This window comes from Podarcis cretensis (genome assembly GCF_951804945.1).
Source record: "Podarcis cretensis genome assembly, chromosome: 8".
NCBI lineage: Eukaryota > Metazoa > Chordata > Lepidosauria > Squamata > Lacertidae > Podarcis > Podarcis cretensis.
The window spans coordinates 41,720,526-41,740,607 of record NC_137177.1 but is presented as its reverse complement, the minus strand read 5'-3'; the positions used below and the strand labels follow the sequence as shown (position 1 = coordinate 41,740,607).

The 20,082-nt window shown below is 45.1% G+C and overlaps 1 protein-coding gene across 1 annotated transcript in view; it reads right to left on the bottom strand.

Annotated features, from left to right (window-relative positions):
- PHAF1 (phagophore assembly factor 1) overlaps window positions 1-20,082 on the bottom strand; it is a 46,553-nt gene that overhangs the window by 14,335 nt on the left and 12,136 nt on the right. The window contains exons 4-8 of the mRNA XM_079988308.1: window positions 16,447-16,530; window positions 9,911-9,954; window positions 8,527-8,606; window positions 2,187-2,281; window positions 110-207 (exon numbers count right to left, since the gene is read on the bottom strand). Of these exons, the coding sequence (XP_079844434.1) occupies window positions 110-207; window positions 2,187-2,281; window positions 8,527-8,606; window positions 9,911-9,954; window positions 16,447-16,530 (401 nt within the window). The remainder of the gene's footprint in view (window positions 1-109; window positions 208-2,186; window positions 2,282-8,526; window positions 8,607-9,910; window positions 9,955-16,446; window positions 16,531-20,082) is intronic.

Sequence of the window (20,082 nt, the reverse complement as noted above, 5' to 3'; positions counted from 1 at the left end):
AGCTAAATATAGCCAGCACACATAATTATATGCACATAAAATAACATGAGATTTGACTTTCACTATTTATCTATTTGGAGATATTTCCCAAAATATAAGAGCTACTTACTTGGTATCTTGAAGACTGTTTCCACTATAGATGTACATACGTTTCACAGTTGCACCATGGGGAATTTGCAGGGAAGCTAGGCCATGGGCAAAGTTTGGCTGGAAAGGTTAAATTAAAATTGTATTTGATTGCACAACACATAGTTTTAAGTCCAATAATACTAAATCTTGTACCACATACAACCAAGTGAGTCAGAATGATCTTCAAAAACCAGCAAAACTTTATCTCTCTACATAGCAAAACTAAGATTAAAACCCCCATGACGTGTCCTGCAGCAGTTAAAACCCCCATGAAAGAACCTGCAGAAGTCACTTGCATGTACATGTATACACACACAAAGTGGATCCCATGGCACGCATACCCCACAAACCATTTCTTCTCAGTAGTCTATGAATGTAGCTGATTAACAGACATAGACAGCAGGACCCTCCCCCCCTCCACTCATCATCCTTTCTTCCCCCTCCTATTTTGGATGGGAGATTAATTTCAGCATCTCCTGCTAGGAGGCTAGTAGTTCATTAAACTTCTTCCAACTAGGAATATTACTGTTGTTTTCTTGTCTTACAGTGCAGTTTGAATTTTAAAAGAAACAATCCATGGTAAAGGATGGACGCCAATCTATACTGCAGTGGTCCCAGAATGTTAGCCAATTGCAGGGTCCCTAATTTCAGAGGTGTCAGACACTGCAGTGTAGTTATTGTAAAACGGTAATTTTCATAAAAATTATTTGCGAGTCTTGATTTGAAGATTTAGGGAGCCTATTGTAAATCCACATGTAAAAAGGTAAAGGTAAAGGTACCCCTGCCCATACGGGCCAGTCTTGACAGACTCTGGGGTTGTGCGCCCATCTCACTTAAGAGGCCAGGGGCCAGCGCTGTCCGGAGACACTTCCGGGTCACGTGGCCAGCGTGACATCGCTGCTCTGGCCAGAGCCAGAGCCAGAGCCAGAGCCAGAGCCGCACACGGAAACGCCGTTTACCTTCCCGCTGGTAAGCGGTCCCTATTTATCTACTTGCACCCGGAGGTGCTTTCGAACTGCTAGGTTGGCAGGCGCTGGGACCGAGCAGCAGGAGTGCACCCCGCCGCAGGGATTCGAACCGCCGACCTTTCGATCGGCAAGTACTAGGCGCTGAGGCTTTAACCCACAGCGCCACCTGCGTCCCATTACTGTATTTTTCTGTGTATTGGACGTCCCCATGTATAGGACGCCCCCTATTTTTGGGGACTCCAAATTAAGAAAATGGGGGAAAATTGCCCTGACTTGTTGAAATTGGGGGGGGGGGGAGGGAGGATTGCCCAGAGGCTAACAGCCCCGCGTGTCTAACAGGCTGCCTATCAGCTGTTCCCTCGCCGGCAATCGCTGAGCTGGACACAGGACTCCAAGTGTGGTCTGACCATGGCGGAATAAAGGTAAAGGGATGCCTGACCATTAGGTCCAATCGTGGATGACTCTGGGGTTGCGGCGCTCATCTCGCTTTACAGGCCGAGGGAGCTGGCGTACAGCTTCTGGGTCATGTGACCAGGATGACTAAGCTGCTTCTGGTGAACCAGAGCAGTGCACGGAAACACCGTTTACCTTCCCGCCAGAGCGGTACCTATTTATCTACTTGTACTGGGTGCTTTCGAATTGCTAGATTGGCAGAAAGAGAGGGACTATTACTTCCCTTGACCAGGACACTATACTTTTGTTGATGCAGCCTAGAAAAAGCATTCACGCCTTTTCTTTTTTTTGCTGCTTTTGTTAACACCGCCAACAGTTTGAAACAACTCTGATTTGAGATTAAACTATGGTTAGTGGTTAACTATGATAATACCAGTTCAGACATCACAGTAAACCTATAGTGATCACTAACCAGGAAAAGGCAGAGGGGGGAACAAGTGGGATGGAGAGAGGGAGTGTGTGTCAGCCTGCAGGATACTTCTATAGTTTGGAAATCAGTTCCAATGACAGCTGAACCAGGGGAAGTAACATATCTCAAAAATCAATAAATTAAGGCACAAAGTCAGTTACAAGTCTTTCAAAACACAGTGACTGCTTTGTTTAACAATGTATTTATTAACAAAGAAGATTTCAGACCTCATACTTTGGAGTTTCAGTCCATGAGTCCAATTGAAAGGAAAAAGACAGTCCTCTGAAGTTGAGGTGGAAAAGTTGTTCAGCAGAGTTGTACACTGGAAACACACACACACACACATGCATATAAGAACAGCAATTTATCCCGTTCCAATCTGACAGTACTGTCAAGCAGTTTAGCTCTTCACTAAACTATGTGCTTATGAAACATCTAGCAGCAGTGGGGCTTCAACCTGTCTAAAGGCAAAAACTCATGGGGGGAACAACAGGGATAATTAATGAAGCCAGATAGGAGGTTTTCAAATGCTCAAGTGCCAGATATATGAACTAACTTTTTGTTTCTTTAACAGCACAAGATTTTTCTATTCTCATTATCACTATGGAATTTGTAGGATTGAAAAAAACATAGCAAACCCATCAGGCACAGGCTCCATCCTACTTGTTTCTCCCACTTTCCTCACATGGCTTGGTGAAATTGTAGTGCAGCATTATGTGTATATGAAGGACAATGCTAACCATGGGTTGTTCTTAACCAGGGTTTGTTGTTGTTTAACAAACCCTGGTTAGAAGGCTAAACTTAGTTAGTGTAAACCTCCATGGAAAAATATTGGGTTGTAGTCAACTAACTCAGAGTAAATCCATTAATCAGGTCAAGTCTACTCTGAGGAGAACTAACAGTGGATACAATTCATTGCTACTATGAGAGGAAGCAGGGCACACGCCTGATATAACCAGCAATTGTAATGAGGACTGTTGCCTCTGCATGTGGTCTGAAGCAAAATCATTCTAATCTGATGGTTTTATAATTCTGTTAGCACAGATCAGCTTTTTCGTCTCATCCCGAACTTATTCATATGACACTGATTGCAGACAGATAATACTTGATGACTTGAAGGAGTTTTGAAATAGGCATTGTTTCCTTTGGTGTACTCACAGCTTTAGTCAAACAGGATTTTCAAGTTTCTAAAGCACTATTGCAAGTATAGGGAACCTTTTTCAGCCCAAGAACCTCACTGCCTTCTAGGCAACCTTATAAGAGTCACATGCCAGTGGTGGATGGGGCCACAGGCAAAAGTAGGCCAAGCAATGACTGTACCTTTGGACAGTAGGCTTGTGTCTACACACACTATTGCACCCCTCTCTATCATCCAGCCAGGCAAGCAGGAAACATTTTCAGAGTTCAAGGACACATTACAGCCAAGCAAAACCACCCAAGGAGGATGTACAGCAAGGCCACTGACTGGCGTAGCCTAGGAAAAGAGGGAGTATAGAGAGGCAGATAGAGAGGCTGGGGAGTTGGAGTTGCATTTGGTTCCTGGGCCTGCTTGACTAGAGAATATAACAGAGCCAGAGAAAAAAATTAATGAAACATAAAGCATAAATGCCACAGGAGACAAAGTCAAAATTCTTACCATGAATTTCTACTGGCAGGGGTTATTGGAGGGCAGTCAAAAGTCTGGGATGGCTCTTCCCACTGACTGGACAGGCAGGGTCCCAAAATGATGATCCTACCCAGAGGAGGGTCTATTCCACTCGCACCAGACCAGCCAGCACAGAAAGAATGACCCATCAAACCACATGGACTCCACCCACATAGGAGGACACCAGTTGCAACAGTTCCAGATCCAGAAGACTAACACAGGAAAAAACAGGCCAAGGGGCAAACAGGGAACCTTTTCAAGAGCCCTATTGCCTCCCTGAGCCTCCTAGAGATGGTTAAGGATAAGGAAGAAACCTTCTGCCTAGCCCTTACCCATCGAAGGAAACAAATATGGCCTCAGACTTTGGGAAGGCCAAAGTCCTACCCAAGCAGAAACATCCAGAGTGCCAGGAACATTCCTTGGTTGACAATGGAGTAGGACAAAATTAAGGAAGAACCACCTTGTGAGCTCTGTGAAAGATAGACTCCCCTGTGAGTGTCTGAGGGCCCTGCTCTTGCCACTTACCATCTGGCCCAGGGCGGGGCCTGAAGCCTCAAAAGGACTGCACTGCTGCCCAGGAGGACTCCCCTGTGAGTGTCTGAGGGCCCTGCTCTTGTCACTTACCATCTGGCCTGGGGCGGGGCCTGAAGCCTCATAAGGACTGCGTGGTGCTTGCTGCCTGCTGCCCAGGAGGACTCCCCTGAGTGAGTGCCGAGGGCCCTGCTCCTCTCTGCCACTTACCACCTGGCTCAGGGCGGGGCCTGAAGCCTCACAAGGACTGCTCCTGCCACTTACTATCTGGCCCAGGTGGGGCCTCACAGGGACGGTTGTTGCCACTGATGCTGCTACTGCCCAGGAGGACCCGGAGGGGTGCAGAGTTCTTTTTAACATGTTTTAAAATGTTCCTTTCCCTTTAGATTTTTTATATATGGGGGTGGGATGGATGTTTGGGTGGGCTTGGGAATTCGTTAGATTTTGATGAATTTGTAATTTTTGCAGTTTTTATTTGTATTGTTTTATTGTTTTCTGGGTTGTTTTTGTTTTTTGTTTTTTGTTTTTATTGTTTTAAGGTTTTATTGTTTTAGGCTGCGAAAGAATAACATTAATTGCCATCAATGGAGGCTACTATGAGGCTTGGGATTGCTACCATGGAGGGACGAGGGAGGTGTGCCGGTGGGGGCAGATGTTATAGGCGAAGGGGATCGAGATATGGATATGCTCGTACCCCTTCCAATCTGCGCCTCATCCCGAGGGACGAGGGTAGGGTGAGCAAGGATTACTCACCTCCGTCACTGGTGTTGTGCAATGCCAGGTCTATAGGCAAAAAAACCGCCACCTTGCGAGATTTCTTTATCTCGCAGGGGGTCGACCTGGCTTGTGTGATGGAGACCTGGGTGCGCGAAGGGGCAACAGTTACCTTACGAGAGATGGCGTCCTCCACCAGTCCCGGACTGTGGGCCAGGGGGGAGGAGTGGCATTATTAATCCGGGAAGCTTGTCCTTTCAGGGCTCTACCATCGCCATCGATCCCCGGCATTGAATGTGTTGGCCTAGTGTGGGGCTCCAAGGAGAGCCTGGCTGTCTGGCTGGTGTACCGGCCACCTAGCGCACCAGCAGCCACCCTGTCAGGCCTATTGGAGGTGGTGGCCGGCTGGGCCTTGGAGTTCCCTAACCTATTGGTATTGGGGGACTTCAACATCCATGCTGATGCCACTCCCTCCTCACAGGTTCTGGACCTGGTGTCTTCCATGGCAACACTAGGGCTCTCCCAGTTTGTTTCGGGCCCCACACATCAAGCAGGCCACACGCTGGATTTGATCTTTGGCGTAGGTATAGATGTGATCATGTCTCCTTCGATGAAGATACCATGGACTGATCACTACGCTCTGAAAGCCAGGATTGACTTTCCACCCCCACCCTGCTTAGGTGGCAAGCCAATTTGGGCTCGCCCGCAGAGGCTGATGGACCCTGATAGATTCCGCCAAGCCTTGCGGGACCTTGCTCCCCCTGGCGACTCATTGACTGAGCTTGTTGAGGGCTGGAATATCCAGCTCCTGGCAGCCATCAATGAGATCGCACCGAAGCGCCCTCTGCGACCCCTGCAGAAACCGGGCTCCCTGGTTTACCGAGGAGCTCCGGAAAATGAAGCGGGACCTCAGACGGCTAGAGTGAGTATGGCGGGGTGCCCGTGACGGAGCCTCAAGAACAACTTATAGGGCTTTTATGAAAACCTACGAGATGGCGGTGAAGGCTGCTAAGAAGTCTTACTTTTCGGCCTCCATTGCATCCGCTAGCTCTCGCCCGGCGCAATTATTTAGTATAATCAGGTCTTTAACGTCCCTTGAAGGACAGCCAAATTTAAATAACAATTTGACACACAGCTGTGAGGCATTTGCGAGGTTTTTTGCAGAGAAGGTCTTGCGAAGTATCCCTGCCAATTTGGATACAATAAAGGAACTGGAGGCCCCTTGACTGTCCTCGGGTCCAGTATTGGACCACTTCGACCGGATATCCCCAACCGATGTGGACGACTCCTCCGAGCTGGAAAGCCCACCACCTGTCCTCTCGACCCGTGCCCGTCTTGGCTGATTAGAGCGTGTCCAGACAAGGTGCGGGCCCTCCTGGGGGATATCCTCAATTTGTCCCTTGGCACGGGGACATTCCCAGGGGAACTGAAGGAGGCAGTGGTGCGCCCGCTCTTAAAGAAAACATCATTAGATCCTTTAGATCTATCCAATTACCGCCCGGTTTCGAATATTCCGTTCCTGGGTAAGGTGATTGAGAGAGCGGTTGCTGAACAGCTTGGTGGGTTTCTGGATGAAACACCGGCTCTGGATCCATTCCAGTCCGGCTTCCGCGCTGGTCATGGGACCGAGACGGCTCTGGTTGCCCTAACAGATGATCTTCGTAGACAGCTGGATCGAAGTGGGTCGGGGCTCCTGATTCTTCTAGATCTGTCAGCAGCTTTCGACATGGTCGATCACGAACTTCTGGACCACCGCCTTGCCGACGTGGGGATCCAGGGCATGCTCTGGATGCGCTCGTTTCTCTCTGGTCAGGGACAGAGGGTGGCGCTTGGGGGGAATTGTCATCCTGCCACTCATTGGTGTGTGGAGTACCTCAGGGTGCAATACTCTCCCCGATGCTTTTCAACATCTTTATGCGCCCCCTCACCCAGCTTGTCCAGAGTTTTGGGCTGGGTTGCCATCAGTATGCCGATGACACCCAACTCTATCTGTTGATGGATGGCCATCCTGACTTGGCCCCAGACACACTGACCAGATGCTTGGAAGCTGTGGCTGGATGGTTACGTGGGAGCCGGTTGAAGCTAAATCCTTTGAAGACAGAGTCCTGTGGCTGGGACGGGACGATATGGGATTGGGGGGGCAACTCCCATCTCTTGCGGGGGCGCAATTAGTGCCAGCACCGTCCGTTAAGAGTTTGGGTGTAATCTTCGACACCTCCCTTTCCATGGAGGCGCAGATTGCAGCTATAACAAAGGCGGCATTTTTCCATCTCCACCAAGCTAAGCAGTTGGCTCCTTACCTCTCTCGCCCTGACCTAGCCACTGTGATCCACGCGACAGTCACCTCCAGACTGGATTATTGTAACTCACTCTACGTGGGGCTGCCCTTGAGACTGATCCAGAAACTCCAGCGGGTGCAGAATGCTGCAGCGAGACTCCTTACGGGGTCTTTGCTGCGAGATCACATTCACCTGGTGCTATACCAGCTGCACTGGCTCCCGGTGGAGTACAGGATCAGGTTTAAGGTGCTGGTTTTAACCTTTAAAGCCCTATACGGCCTAGGACCCTCATACCTACGGGACCATCTCTCCTGGTATGCCCCACAGAGAAACTTTCGGTCTTCAAATAAAAACATCTTGAAGGTCCCAGGCCACAGAGAAGTTAGGCTGGCCTCAACTAGAGCCAGGGCTTTTTCGGCTGTGGCTCCGACCTGGTGGAACACTCTGTCACAAGAGACTAGGGCCCTGCGGGACTTGACATCTTTCCGTAGGGCCTGCAAGACAGAGCTGTTCCGCCAGGCCTTTGGCCAGGGCACAGCCTGACTCCCTCCCTTGGCAATCTTCATGGAGCTCTGGCCCAATGGTGGCCAGTGGCTTGAATTTAATTAATTTTATAATAAATGATTTTAGAGTGTTGTTTGTGCTGTACATTTGTACTGTTTTATTGTTGTTAGCCGCCCTGAGCCCACTTCGGCTGGGGAGGGCGGGATATAAATAAAATTTATTATTATTATTATTATTATTATTATTATTAACCACCTTTAGGACCGGCATGTCTGAAGTCCGTTTGGGGGGCCTAATTTGGGTGGCCCCCACCCACAGGCATTTGTTCCTCCCGTGGTTCTAAAAAAAAAGGTCAATAACTTTGGTCAGCCCTCGTGCATGTTCACTTCATCAAATCTGGCCCTCTTTGAAAAAAGTTTGGACACCCCTGCTTTAGGACAAAGGTCATATCAGGCTGAAGTACCACCTTGTCTCATAAGAGTAGGATGACCTCTCCCTTGGGCAGAATCATAGTTTGGGACCCTGCCTGTCCAGGGAGGGAGAGCCATCCCAGACGGACGACTGCCTTCCAGGAACCTCTGGCAACATAAGCAAATCCACCATAAGCACCAATGGTTCTATCATACAATTTTCAGCTATCTGAAAATATATACATTGTCAATCTCATGCCTCTACTAACTCATTAGAAGCTTTTTTAAAACGCTTGGCAAGATAGATCATGAAGCACATACAAAGCTAAAACCAAGTTTAAGCCTCCTTCATAAACAAATAATCCCTTATAAATGAGACCCTTCGGTCTACCTGACTTTCAATTCCAGTGAACCATAGGGAACAGCCACAGGTACAACCAACCAAGCATCCACATGTGAACAGTGCCAAGAATTGCCAACTCACCTCCTGGATGTGTTGCTCCAAAAGACTGATCAATTTGTTCTATGGTTGGAGCAATAGCCTGAGAGTTAAAATGGACACCACTGGAAGGAAGGAAAAATCAATATTGCCATGGATGCTTTCAGTCAATGGAGTCAAATGCAGATGAGAGATCAACAAACACAACACACAGCTTTTGTTGGTGGACAACTAATGTACTTTTGAATAAGATAATTCAAAACAAATCAGTGAACAATGTGCAAGGTCTCTTGTGAAAGCCTCTACGTGCACTGGGGACATAACCTGACTCTCTTTGACTCTTTTAACTTATCTGAAAGAAGTGTGTATATTTTATGCATGAATATCAAGAAGCCTTATTTAGTGATATTTTGAAAGTCATCATGATCACACTTCTTAAAGTTTGAAACCAAAATATTAGATATCCAGACAGTTGGCAATACTCCAGTTGAATAATCAGAAACAAAGTGGCCAAAATTGAAGCCCCTTGAACTGAGTCGATATGAAAAAAAAATTGACATGTCCCTCTCTGGGGCTTTGCCAGGCGTAAGTCTCTGAATCAGCATTGGATCAAATATTTGTTGTATTCAAAGTCACTTATAAAACAGCTTCATGAGTCTTTCATCTTCACAATTCATTCCGAACTTAACTATTTTTACAGTCACTCAGAGAAGAAGGTCACTGATCCCCTTCTACAGAATGAAATAGTACCTATAGGGATGCTCTGCGCAACCCTGCTTCAGTGAGGTTTCCGTGAAGCCTTTTGTGAAATTTATGAATGAAGATATTTTGGAAAGTCACCAAGAAAAACACAGTAGAAATATACTCAATACATTTTTAAACACAGGAAAAGAGAGGCTTTTGTTTCAATTATGTGCTTCACTGAGCAGAGTAAGATATTCTGAGGGCCTGAAATGAAGCCACTTTGAAAGCCAGTTTCTCTCCCCGCTCCTTGTTTTCAGCAGTTATATCTGCATTGTCACACAAGAGCACACAAAAATTAGCTGAGGGTCAATTTGTAGAAGAGCACAGCTTACGCCTTAAGATCAGCTGAGGACAGATCCTTATTAAAGACCATTCCCTTTCCCTAAGAAACTGTAAAGGTGGCTGGAGATCTCCAAAAGAGGAATCTCAGCACCCTCACCAAACCCGTCCAGGATTTTTTCAGGTAAACCATAGTTTTGAGGACTGTAGCATATGTCTTATGTCAGCTGTGAAGATGAGATGAGTGATCTCGTCTCAGTTTCTTAAGCCGAGATGGGATAAGGCTGAACAGGGTATCTTTTAGCTCAGTGACTTTTCAGCTGTTCTCTCTCAATGGCAGACGTCCTCCCAACCCTAAGAGGGGGGAAAGGAACAAGTGGCTACATTTATTTGACTGACCACTTACCAATATTTTAACTTCACTTTAGTCAAGTCATAAACTTCAATCACCTAAAAAAATGGGGAAAATACCATTATTACAAAAGTAAAAGACTGGTGTTGAGAGAGAGAGAGAGAGAGATGCATGCATGCATGGACACACAAACATGGACACACACTAACAGCAGGACTGTTGAGAAGTATTGCAAAACCTTTCCTGCACCCCACTGAGCAGTTCAGTAAAACCTCTCCAGCTCCTGATGCCCCTCCAGCTCATGTGAGCCAGAGCAGTATTGGGGCTTGGTAGGGCTGGGTGGTGGGAGGAATGTGGGGAGGAAGAAGAAGCCAAGATATATTGAAGACACTGTGGTATATCAACATATCATGGTATTTAGCTGCTGATATATCACGATGTTGAAAACCAAGATATTGCCCAACCCTTGACATGCAGATGATGGTTATATAATAAAAACATCCTAAAATAAGGGTCTGTCCACTGTGTCTCTTTCTGTTTTGAATGATGTTGCTTTATGATTTTATGGGGCAGGTTTTTAAAATATTGCTGTAAGCTTCCCTGAGCAAGGCAAATGTGTTGGAAGGGCAGATGTAAGTTTTCTAAATAAACAAGTATGTGATGGTTTAGTACTGCAGGTATGAACTCTGACAAACTCAGACTTATGGGCTCTTCTTCTTTGCTGTAGTCACAGATAGAAGACCAGAAGCTTCTGCTTCCATTTTCAGCAAGCTCTGGTTTTGTCCAAACCAAGAACTTCAGTTTGAGGAAATAAGTCCGGCTAATTAACCACAGTTTGAAGTCAGTTTGTTTGCTTAAGCAATAGAGTTTGGACATAGCAGGTTTAGACATAGCAAGTAACTGTTAAAAGCCTCCAATATCCTCTTCACAGCTAGAGGAAGTAGAGAAATGGCATGTGAGTCTAAAAGTTCATGAATGTAGTAACCACCATCCTTTAGCATTATCTGCAAACCAGGCCAAAGTCTTAGAAAATAGGAAAGAATGTGAGTGTAAGTACCAGAGTGAGGCTGCAGCGGGGGAAATAGGAAGACGAGGGGGGAAATGAATTCATGGGAGTGAGTGAGAGAAAAGAAAGGTGAAATAAGGACCAAAATATGGGGCATAAGCAAACTATGCTGATTATTTATCCCACTAAGGACATCAGACATTTACTGAGCATATTAATTTAATTAACTCATTAAAATGTCCATTATAGCATCTAAAGAAAAAACACACACATTTTAATAGGATTTAATGAAGGAAACAGTTTTCTGAGGGCACAAAAAATATAGGGGGGAAATTCTTTGGCATAAAATCTTAGTTCAAGATGAACAGATCTGTTTGCAGCAATGCTTTCATCTCTAACATCTTCCTTCTAGGAAACAGTTTTGGTAACAATCTGATTGTAAATCTATATGTTTGCTTTCTATCTGAATAAAAAAGGTTTGCCACAATCAACCAAGTGCAGACTTTGTAGTGATAGGACCTTGGGCTCCCCCATTTTTTCTTTCTATATGGATGCTTTGTGTTTTTACAAATCCTGAGGTTCTGCCAAACATGCTCTATAGTAGGGAACCGTGGGAAGAAACTGCAGCTTATAAGGCCTGCCTTTGGTACCACTGATCAAAAGATCAGCCACGGTGTGGGTATATAGGTTGTGGAGGGGAGGGGAAGAGAGATGCCGCTGGAACAGGTACTTGATCTAGAGTGGCAGCTGTCTTACACTCTTACACTTGGTTGGCAAGACTGCAGCCGTCTGGAGTTGCTGAGGCCTCATCCACAGTCCAACCGTCAATAAGGGTGGGCCAGAGCTAATGTCCCACAGTTAACAGGAGCACGGCTCACTGCTGCATGTCTTTCTCAGCTCCGCAATTCCCAAGTGGCACTGTGAGCATGTGCTAAAACATTTGAAAACTGAGTTTTATATTTAAAAAGTGATTTCCTCCCCCCCCATCATTGTTAGAAGAAGCTTGTGGTCAGTGGCTCAAACATGATTTTAGTGAAAGTGGGTTCACATATTGCTAGTTAACAAGATGTTACACTAGGCACATATATTTATTTTTATCTTTGCTATGGGAGGGGGAATTTAACTCATCTTCCCTACCATATTTGCAAAACAAAAACCCGTTACTTAAAAGCTGCTATTAGCACTGGGAGAAATGCTCCCACTGGTGCCTGTAAAAGTCAACAGGTTTCATGAGGAAGAACTGGGTGGGAGAACAGATAATCTACTATTAAGATGAAGTAGTATCTGGGACTGCTTTTAGCATATTTAAGAATCTCCATTCCATTTCACAATAAAGTAATCATAAGTACAAACAAATCAAGACATAATACAACAGTCTTGTATTGAACAATTTGCTTGGTTGCTTGGCTTAAGTTTAAGTTTGCCCTTCCAACTTTCAAGTCCTCATTGCCAGTTAAAACCAGCTAACAGTTTCCACCACCTCTTTGGGATCTCATGAAACTGAGAATAGTCCTAAGTATCATAAGCATTTCCAGACGACTTCACCCAGAGGTTGAACAAAATGCTGAAATGTAGATTTCATTTGGTGAGCAGTTGGCAGTGACAATTTCCTTTGCAGTCTGAACTGCAACCACTTCCATGCCTTCATAACCATTAGACTGGGCAACTGTAACAGACACTGCATGGTAATATCTGACTGTTCTGAAGCTGTTGCTAGTACAGACTGTTGTGGCTGATGTAGACCCATGTACAGTACTTTAGGTGATGTTGTGCAAGTCTACAATAAGTCGGAATAGCTTTTTGGGGCATCTGTTTCTATTATTTCGGACTTAAAAGGTAAAGGTAAAGGACCCCTGACAGTAAAGTCCAGTCGTGAATAACTCTGGGGTTGCGGTGCTCATCTCGCTTTACGGGCCAAGGGAGCCGACGTTTGTCCACAGACAGTTTTTGCGGGTCATGTGGCCAGCATGACTAAACTGCTTCTGGTGAAACCAGAGCAGTGCACAGAAATGCCATTTACCTTCCCACCGGAGTGGTACCTATTTATCTACTTGCACTTTTGGGTGAGCTTTTGAACTGCTAGGTTGGCAGGAGCTGGGACCGAACAACGGGAGCTCACCCGGTTGCGAGGATTCGAAATGCCGACCTTCCAATTGGCAATCCCAAGGCTCAGTGGTTTACACCACAGCGCCACCTGCAGCCTTTGTTTCTGACTTATAAGGTGCTAAATGGCCAAGATCCCACCCACCTAAACAACAGCTCCCTTCACATGCCCCACTGTGATCTCTAAGGTTGGCAAAATGGACATAACATTATGTACCACGGAGTGTTGCAGCAAGAGTTAATTATCTATAAAGAATGCCACTAGGTAGATACTCCATCCAAAATAGGCTTTCTGCATTTAAGAGTTCTGAAACTGAACAATGTTCCTTCCACAAGCAACATATTACCCTAGAGTCCCTTTTCAAGGAACTGGCCTGCAGTAATTGAGCAGGATTGCTTTTATACGTAAAAATGAACCTCTTCATTGCAAGACATTTCACTTGAAGTGGTTAGCCACTGGATAGCTCACATATTACTTGTTTCAGCTCTTGGAAATGCAAATGTTGGTCAGTCTTAGGACCAAGATCACCTGAGGTTTGCAGTCATCAGTCCAGCACAGAAAGGTTTTCCCTCTCCTGGATTAAGCAGAGGGAACACCTACCAAACCAGTATATTTCAGTTCACTAAAGCCCTACCCTAATGCCTAGCAAATCTGATTGACAGGACTTGTAGTTTGGACTTCTGGAGGGTGCCAGGTTGGGAAAGGGTGTTATACACAATGAAGCGGCATAAGAAATCAATTGTGAATGTTTAACAGCATGGTATTGATTCATGTACAAGTGAATGTTTACCAAAGCACTTTATGTTCTACCAAGTAAGCGGCGAAAAAGCATTATGAGCAATAGAAAGAAAAGCCTCTCATTAAAAAGAGAGGGGAACTAAGCAAATTAATGTGCGGGCAAAACCAGGGAGTGGGGGGAAACCACTGTCAATGAAAAGCATTTCTTGACAGTTTCAATGAAAGAACACTCAGTGACTTAATGTTGCTCTTAAAAAAAAAAAAGGAAAAGGAAAAGAAATGAAACAGAGGGTAGCACCATGTAATTTCTGTGGCTAGAATTTGGTTTAGGGGAAGAATAACAAGTATGCTAATCATATTAATATTTCATTTGTGCAAGAAAAAGCAAACATGTAGTGTGGGCATTGCCACCCCAGTGCCTGCGGCACCCACAATGGCCTTTCCTGGCGCCCATGGGTGTTGGGTTGCCAACCCATGGTGTGGGGGGGGGGGCAGACAGGTGGAATGGTAGAACGGTGCAGAGCAGTTGCCAAGGGTCCACCCCTTTGCATTCTGGTTGCTTCGAAAGGAAGTAGCATGGATGGCTTCCCTGCTGAGCAGCTGGTCTGGTTTGCTGGCTACATGAAGCTGGTAGTGAGCATTTCCTATGAAAAGGTTGTATGTGATTCAGAGAGATGCACTTAGGCAGAGAGATGGACAGATGTGTGTTAGGTTGATCTCTCTCTCTCTCTCTCTCTCTCTCTGTGTGTGTGTGTGTGTGTGTGTGAGAGAGAGAGAGAGAGAGAGAGAGAGAGAGAGAGAGAGAAACAGAACTTGCAGATGGAAAATAGGACTGGTTCTCCAGCTTTTTGGGGGGGTACAGTGGTGCCTCGCAAGACGAAATTAATCCGTTCCGTGAGGCTCTTCGTATAGCGTTTTTTTCATCTTGCGAAGCAAGCCCATTGACAGCTTAGCGGATTAGCGCTATTAGCGGTTTAGTGGCTTTTAGCGGATCAGCTGATAAGCAGCTTATCAGCGAATCAGCTGATAAGCGGCTTAGGGCTTAGGAAAAGGGGGGGGGAGGGGAAAAACCCCGCAGGAACTCGCAAGACATTTTCGTCTTGCGAAGCAAGCCCATAGGGAAATTCGTTTTGCGAAGCGCCTCCAAAACGGAAAACCCTTTCGTCTAGCGGGTTTTCCATCTTGCGAGGCGTTCGTCTTGCGGGGCACCACTGTATGCCTTTTTCCCCTTTCAACAAGAATTTCAGCTAACATTTCTTCATAAGCTGATGATTCAATATGACATAAGGAAAAGAACAAAGAGCTCCAAGATAAGGGCTAAAATAATGAGAGAAAGGGACTGGTATGGTGATCACTTAGCTCATACAAACACTCTATTCCACTGTGTGCTCTCTAAAACTGCTTTTTCCTGAGCACGTTCTTGAGCTGTGTTTAGGCCACTAGTCACTTAACATCCCTAAATCTATGTATTTTGTGTTTTTATATTGTGATTTTGTCTTGTGAACTACCCTGAGACCTGCAGGTATAGGGTGGTACACAAATTTTAATAATGATGATGATGTATTTATAAAACAGTGGTACATAAATATTTAAATAAATAAAACAGAGACATAGGAATAATAGAACCATCAAACAGTAGTATTGGAAGAGACCCCAAGGGTCATCTAGTCCAACCCCCTGCAGGAAACACAGCTAAAGGATCCCTGACAAGATGGTCATCCAACCTCTGTTTAAAAATCTCAGGTGGAGACCGAACAAAGCAGACTAAAGATGAACAGGACTAGGGGTAGGGAGGAGAAAAATGTCCAAGGTGTTGTGCAAATGGGGCAGTGAACATGGACAGGCAGTTCGGGAAAGAGAGAGCAGAGAGAGAGGAAACAAAGGATAGGTGGAGGAGGCTGCAAAGGAAAGTCATAGCTGGCACACACCCCATTTATACACATTTTAATATTTGGTAGGGACGCGGGTGGCGCTGTGGGTTAAACCACAGAGCCTAGGGCTTGCCGATCAGAAGGTTGGCGGTTTGAATCCCCGCGATGGGGTGAGCTCCCGTTGCTCAGTCCCTGCTCCTGCCAACCTAGCAGTTCAAAAGCATGTCAAGCTGCATGTAGATAAATAGCTACCGCTCCAGCGGGAAGGTAAACAGCGTTTCCGTGCGCTGCTCTGGTTCACCAGAAGTGGCTTAGTCATGCTGGCCACATGACCCGGAAGCTGTACGCAGACTACCTTGGTCAGTAAAGCGAGATGAGCACTGCAACCCCACAGTCGTCCGCGACTTGACCTAATGGTCAGGGGTCCCTTTACCTTTACCTAATATTTGGTAGGCCTCTTCCTAACAAAGCGATAATGCTATCCAGGACGTGAAGGATGCCAGGCATCTCGTATATCTGACATCTCATATATTCAAAACTAGTGTTCTGTTCCCTGAGCTATGATCGCCTTTCCACTGGCACATTACCTAAATACAATTACATTATTCAGGGTAAGATAAATAGATAAAACAATAATAATAATGTAAGTTTATAATGGCATCATCACACCTCAACAAAAAATCAGTTCACTATATTCAGACGATTACACACAAGATCTAAATAAATGACATAAGTAGTTGCCATGGGGATACAGTCCCACAGTTGTTAGTCAGAACATTGTTGGTATCATTTTGGGAGTGCATGCATGCACATTTAAGCCTCAGGTGGGGGAAGCAGAAGCAGAGTTGCATTTCTCAAATCATATTTTTACCTTGAGTCTTTGATTGAAAGCATCAAACAGCAGTTTGATTCCGTCCTGAGTCAGGTTAAGGATGAGGTCATGGCTAAGAGGAGACTAGAAAACAAAAAAGAGAAATTAGTTGGTGACAGCTGGGTTATTTGTGAAGTTACGCTCTCCTACGACAGAAAGCCAAGGAAAAAGAACCTTGACACTGGTTTCTCCCAGCTGGCAGAAGGAACAGTTCATTGTTCCATGAACATGGCTGGAATAAAAGCTGCTGCTGCCAAATCCCCTCCCATTTGCCCATTGAAATGAAACTAAAGGGCTCAAGATTCACATGCCACTTGAATTAGAAGCCCAGTGCTTTCATGGAAGGAAGGAATCAAAATATGGCATTTGTGGCTCAGCCTGAATAGCAAAGAGGAAAGAGTGTTTGCCACAGTCTTAGCACAAATGAAAATTAGTGCTGTGAGGAAAAAGAAAGGCAGAGCACCCCTGGTCTGCACCACCAACATATTCTAGCTAATAAAGGTACCAAAGGCATCATACACTTCTTAGATTTGAATGGACCTTGTGAGGCAGAATAGGCTGAGAGAAAGTAATTTCCCCAAGGTCACCCAGTTAGCTTCATGGCCAAATGGGGAATGACCCTGGGATGAGCCATCACAGTTCTGCCACCACCAACAGAAATGTCACATCACATCAAACCACAATGTGTTTCAAAAGAATAATTTCATGCATGCAGGTGCCAATTATCAAATGAACAAAGCTCGAGCATAAAGCATCCATCCTATTGTTGTATACCGTTAGCAAAGCTGTTAAGGGCTTTATAGGCCAAAACTGAAATATTAAAAGCTGGCCTGGTAGCTAACTGGCAGCCAATGTAGCTCCTTTGGAAGTGGTATGATCTACATGCGATAAGCTACTTCAGTGAATAGCCAAGTCACTGCATGCTATACTAGCTGCAGCTTTCAGGCCAGCCCTAAAAGCAGTCCCCTGCTTTTTCTCTCTCCTAAAAGCAAGAAAACATATACTACCATTTGATGTTATAATTACTGTATGTGTTGAAATAAAGAATAATATTATGGATACATTTTAGATTGTAAAATGAAACTAAAAACAAATATGTATTTTTTTTCCTATGGGAGTTCTTGTGAATACCAAGAGAATGCCATTTTCAGGCATTCTTGCTTTGCATGTTAAGTTTATGAAGAAACAGAAGCAATTCTCTCCAAGCGATGAGAACTGTCAACAAGCATCTCAACAGCGCTAGACTAGATGCAGGAAAAATATTAGCAGGCAACAGGGCTAAGTACTGATGACGCAAGCCTTGTTAGAAGGCTCCTGTACAGAATGTTTATGAATTTATGCCAGGTCTGAAAATCTCCTCAAGGATAGCAGAAGAGATCTGAAGGATTGTTTGATCTAAAGTTTTGCCTAAAGCTTATTTTCCTCCTTCAGCAAATATCGCAGTCTGGCAAAAACTGATTCCGGAAAGAAACAAGTATATCTTCTGAAGCATAAACAGAACTTCAAGTGTGTCAATGAAAATGGGGGAATATTCCAAAGGAATGAATGGGAGTTAGATATCGAATTCCTCATGGTATTAAAAATGAAACCTGACAGTGCATTTCTAAGAAAGATGTTCCTAGTTCTCAGGAAAAACAGATACAGCCTTCCCTCTGTGCTTACCAGAGGTAATTCTTACTAGCCAGAGGCAATTCAAGGTGCCAGGCCCAAATATTATTAGAGGCCAACAGGACTTCAGAGACAGGAAGCTGAGCCACTGCTGTAGCTACCACCACAAGTGCAGTTGTCTCAACAACTGCATGGCCAAAATGATGCAATCAACACAGCCAGCAGTCTGGAGAGTCACTGTCATGGCAGTGCAGGTGGGACTCCCAGCAATAGTCTGGATATGGTGAAAAAAGCAGGAAGTTGCAAAACCTCCTAGAGTTAAAATGGCCAGGAAGGGTTATACACATAGCAATAGTGAGGTTTAAGCAACACTCACAGTCTACTTCCTCCTCCTCCAAGACAGTAAAGTTTCTTACAAACTGCTACAAGATCAGATTACGAAGGTTACCTTAACTTCAGTGAGCACAGTGTAGGATAAACAACCACTTGAACCTCCACTTGGGGGGAAAAAGTGAAGAGAAACTCATGGACTGAAAAGGGCTGATTGACTCAGCCGCCCTTGCAAAGTCAAGAGTTTGACACTCTTCTCTTTCACCTGTTTTATCCCTAGTTAAGAGATCATGTAAACAATCACAGGGCTGTCATCTCAGTTTGCTGAAAGTGCCAAGTTCTCTCGAAAGCGCCGAGTGATCTCTAAACAGTCAGCAAAAAAGCAGGACCGGAAAACCTTGAGAGTCCTGGTTTCCATTTAAAGACTTGAGATGTTTGCTCCCCATCAGTACCCCTTCTCTTACAGAAAAGTAAATGGAAGGCACCTTATTTAAAACCAACAGTGACATGGGATCACCCTGCTCTGCTATTTTGCTTGTCCTCACAATGGGACACCTGCTTCCGATCTCTTCTTGAGGGGAAAAATACCATCAGAACCACTCTCAAGCTTTGACTGTATCAACAAGCTCCAAATGATGTTATATCCTTGGTACTAACACTCTTATTCTTGAAGGTCTGGAATTTCCACCACGTTGGGTATGAGTAACAATACCGGGGGGGGGGGGATAGTAATATGATGAAATATTTCTATATTTCTATTTCTCTGGTCCCGCCCCCACCACACACCTGCAATGCCTCCTTCTCATGGCTGACGATTTGCCAGGCTTAGCTCAGCCAACCGGGGTGGGGGAAATGCAATGGTGTATTGAGTTTGAGTTTGAGTTTGAGTTTGACCAAACTGCGGAAGGCAGTAGAAGACAGGAGTGCCTGGCATGCTCTGGTCCATGGGGTCACGAAGAGGTGGACACGACTAAACGACTAAACAACAACAACAATTTCCAGCTGAGCCACGGATGGGAAATCATGCCAACATAGCTTGGCTGCACCAGGAACCTCCCAGCAGAGCCAGAGATCCACTTGATCCTTGTCCCAGTCACCCTGGCAGATCTTGCTATAGGACTGCTCTCTTAAAGCAGTGGGTTAAAGGAGTCAATCTGAAGGACCAATCTGATAAGAACATAAGAAGAGCCTGCTGGATCAGGCCAATGGCCCATCGAATTCAGTGTCTTATTCTCAAAGTGGTCAACCAGATTTGATCTTTCTCAGATATGAATATTTATAGATTTGCAGACTTGCAGATTTTGGATCTCCACCACTACTGGGAAGTATATGAAGTGGTATCAATGGGAAACTTGATTTAAACAAGCCTTCCCCCTCCCCACTTGCTGATTTAAACCAATCCATTCTCATATGGCATCAGGCAGAAAAGTGGGGATGTCATAGTGAACCGAATTCCTTTGAGATGCAATATAAGCCAGAGCAAGAAGCTGCAATTTAAAGACACATTACATCAGCCTTCCCCAACCTGGTGCCCTCCAACTGTTTTTGACTACTCCCATTAGCCCCAGGCAGCACAATTGGAGCGCATGAAGTCGGGCAAGGCTGCATAACATGAATGATCATTACACAAAGATGAAAAGTTATCATCATTTTAAAACTCAAAACTACTTCATATAACTATAGTGCAATAAAACTCTG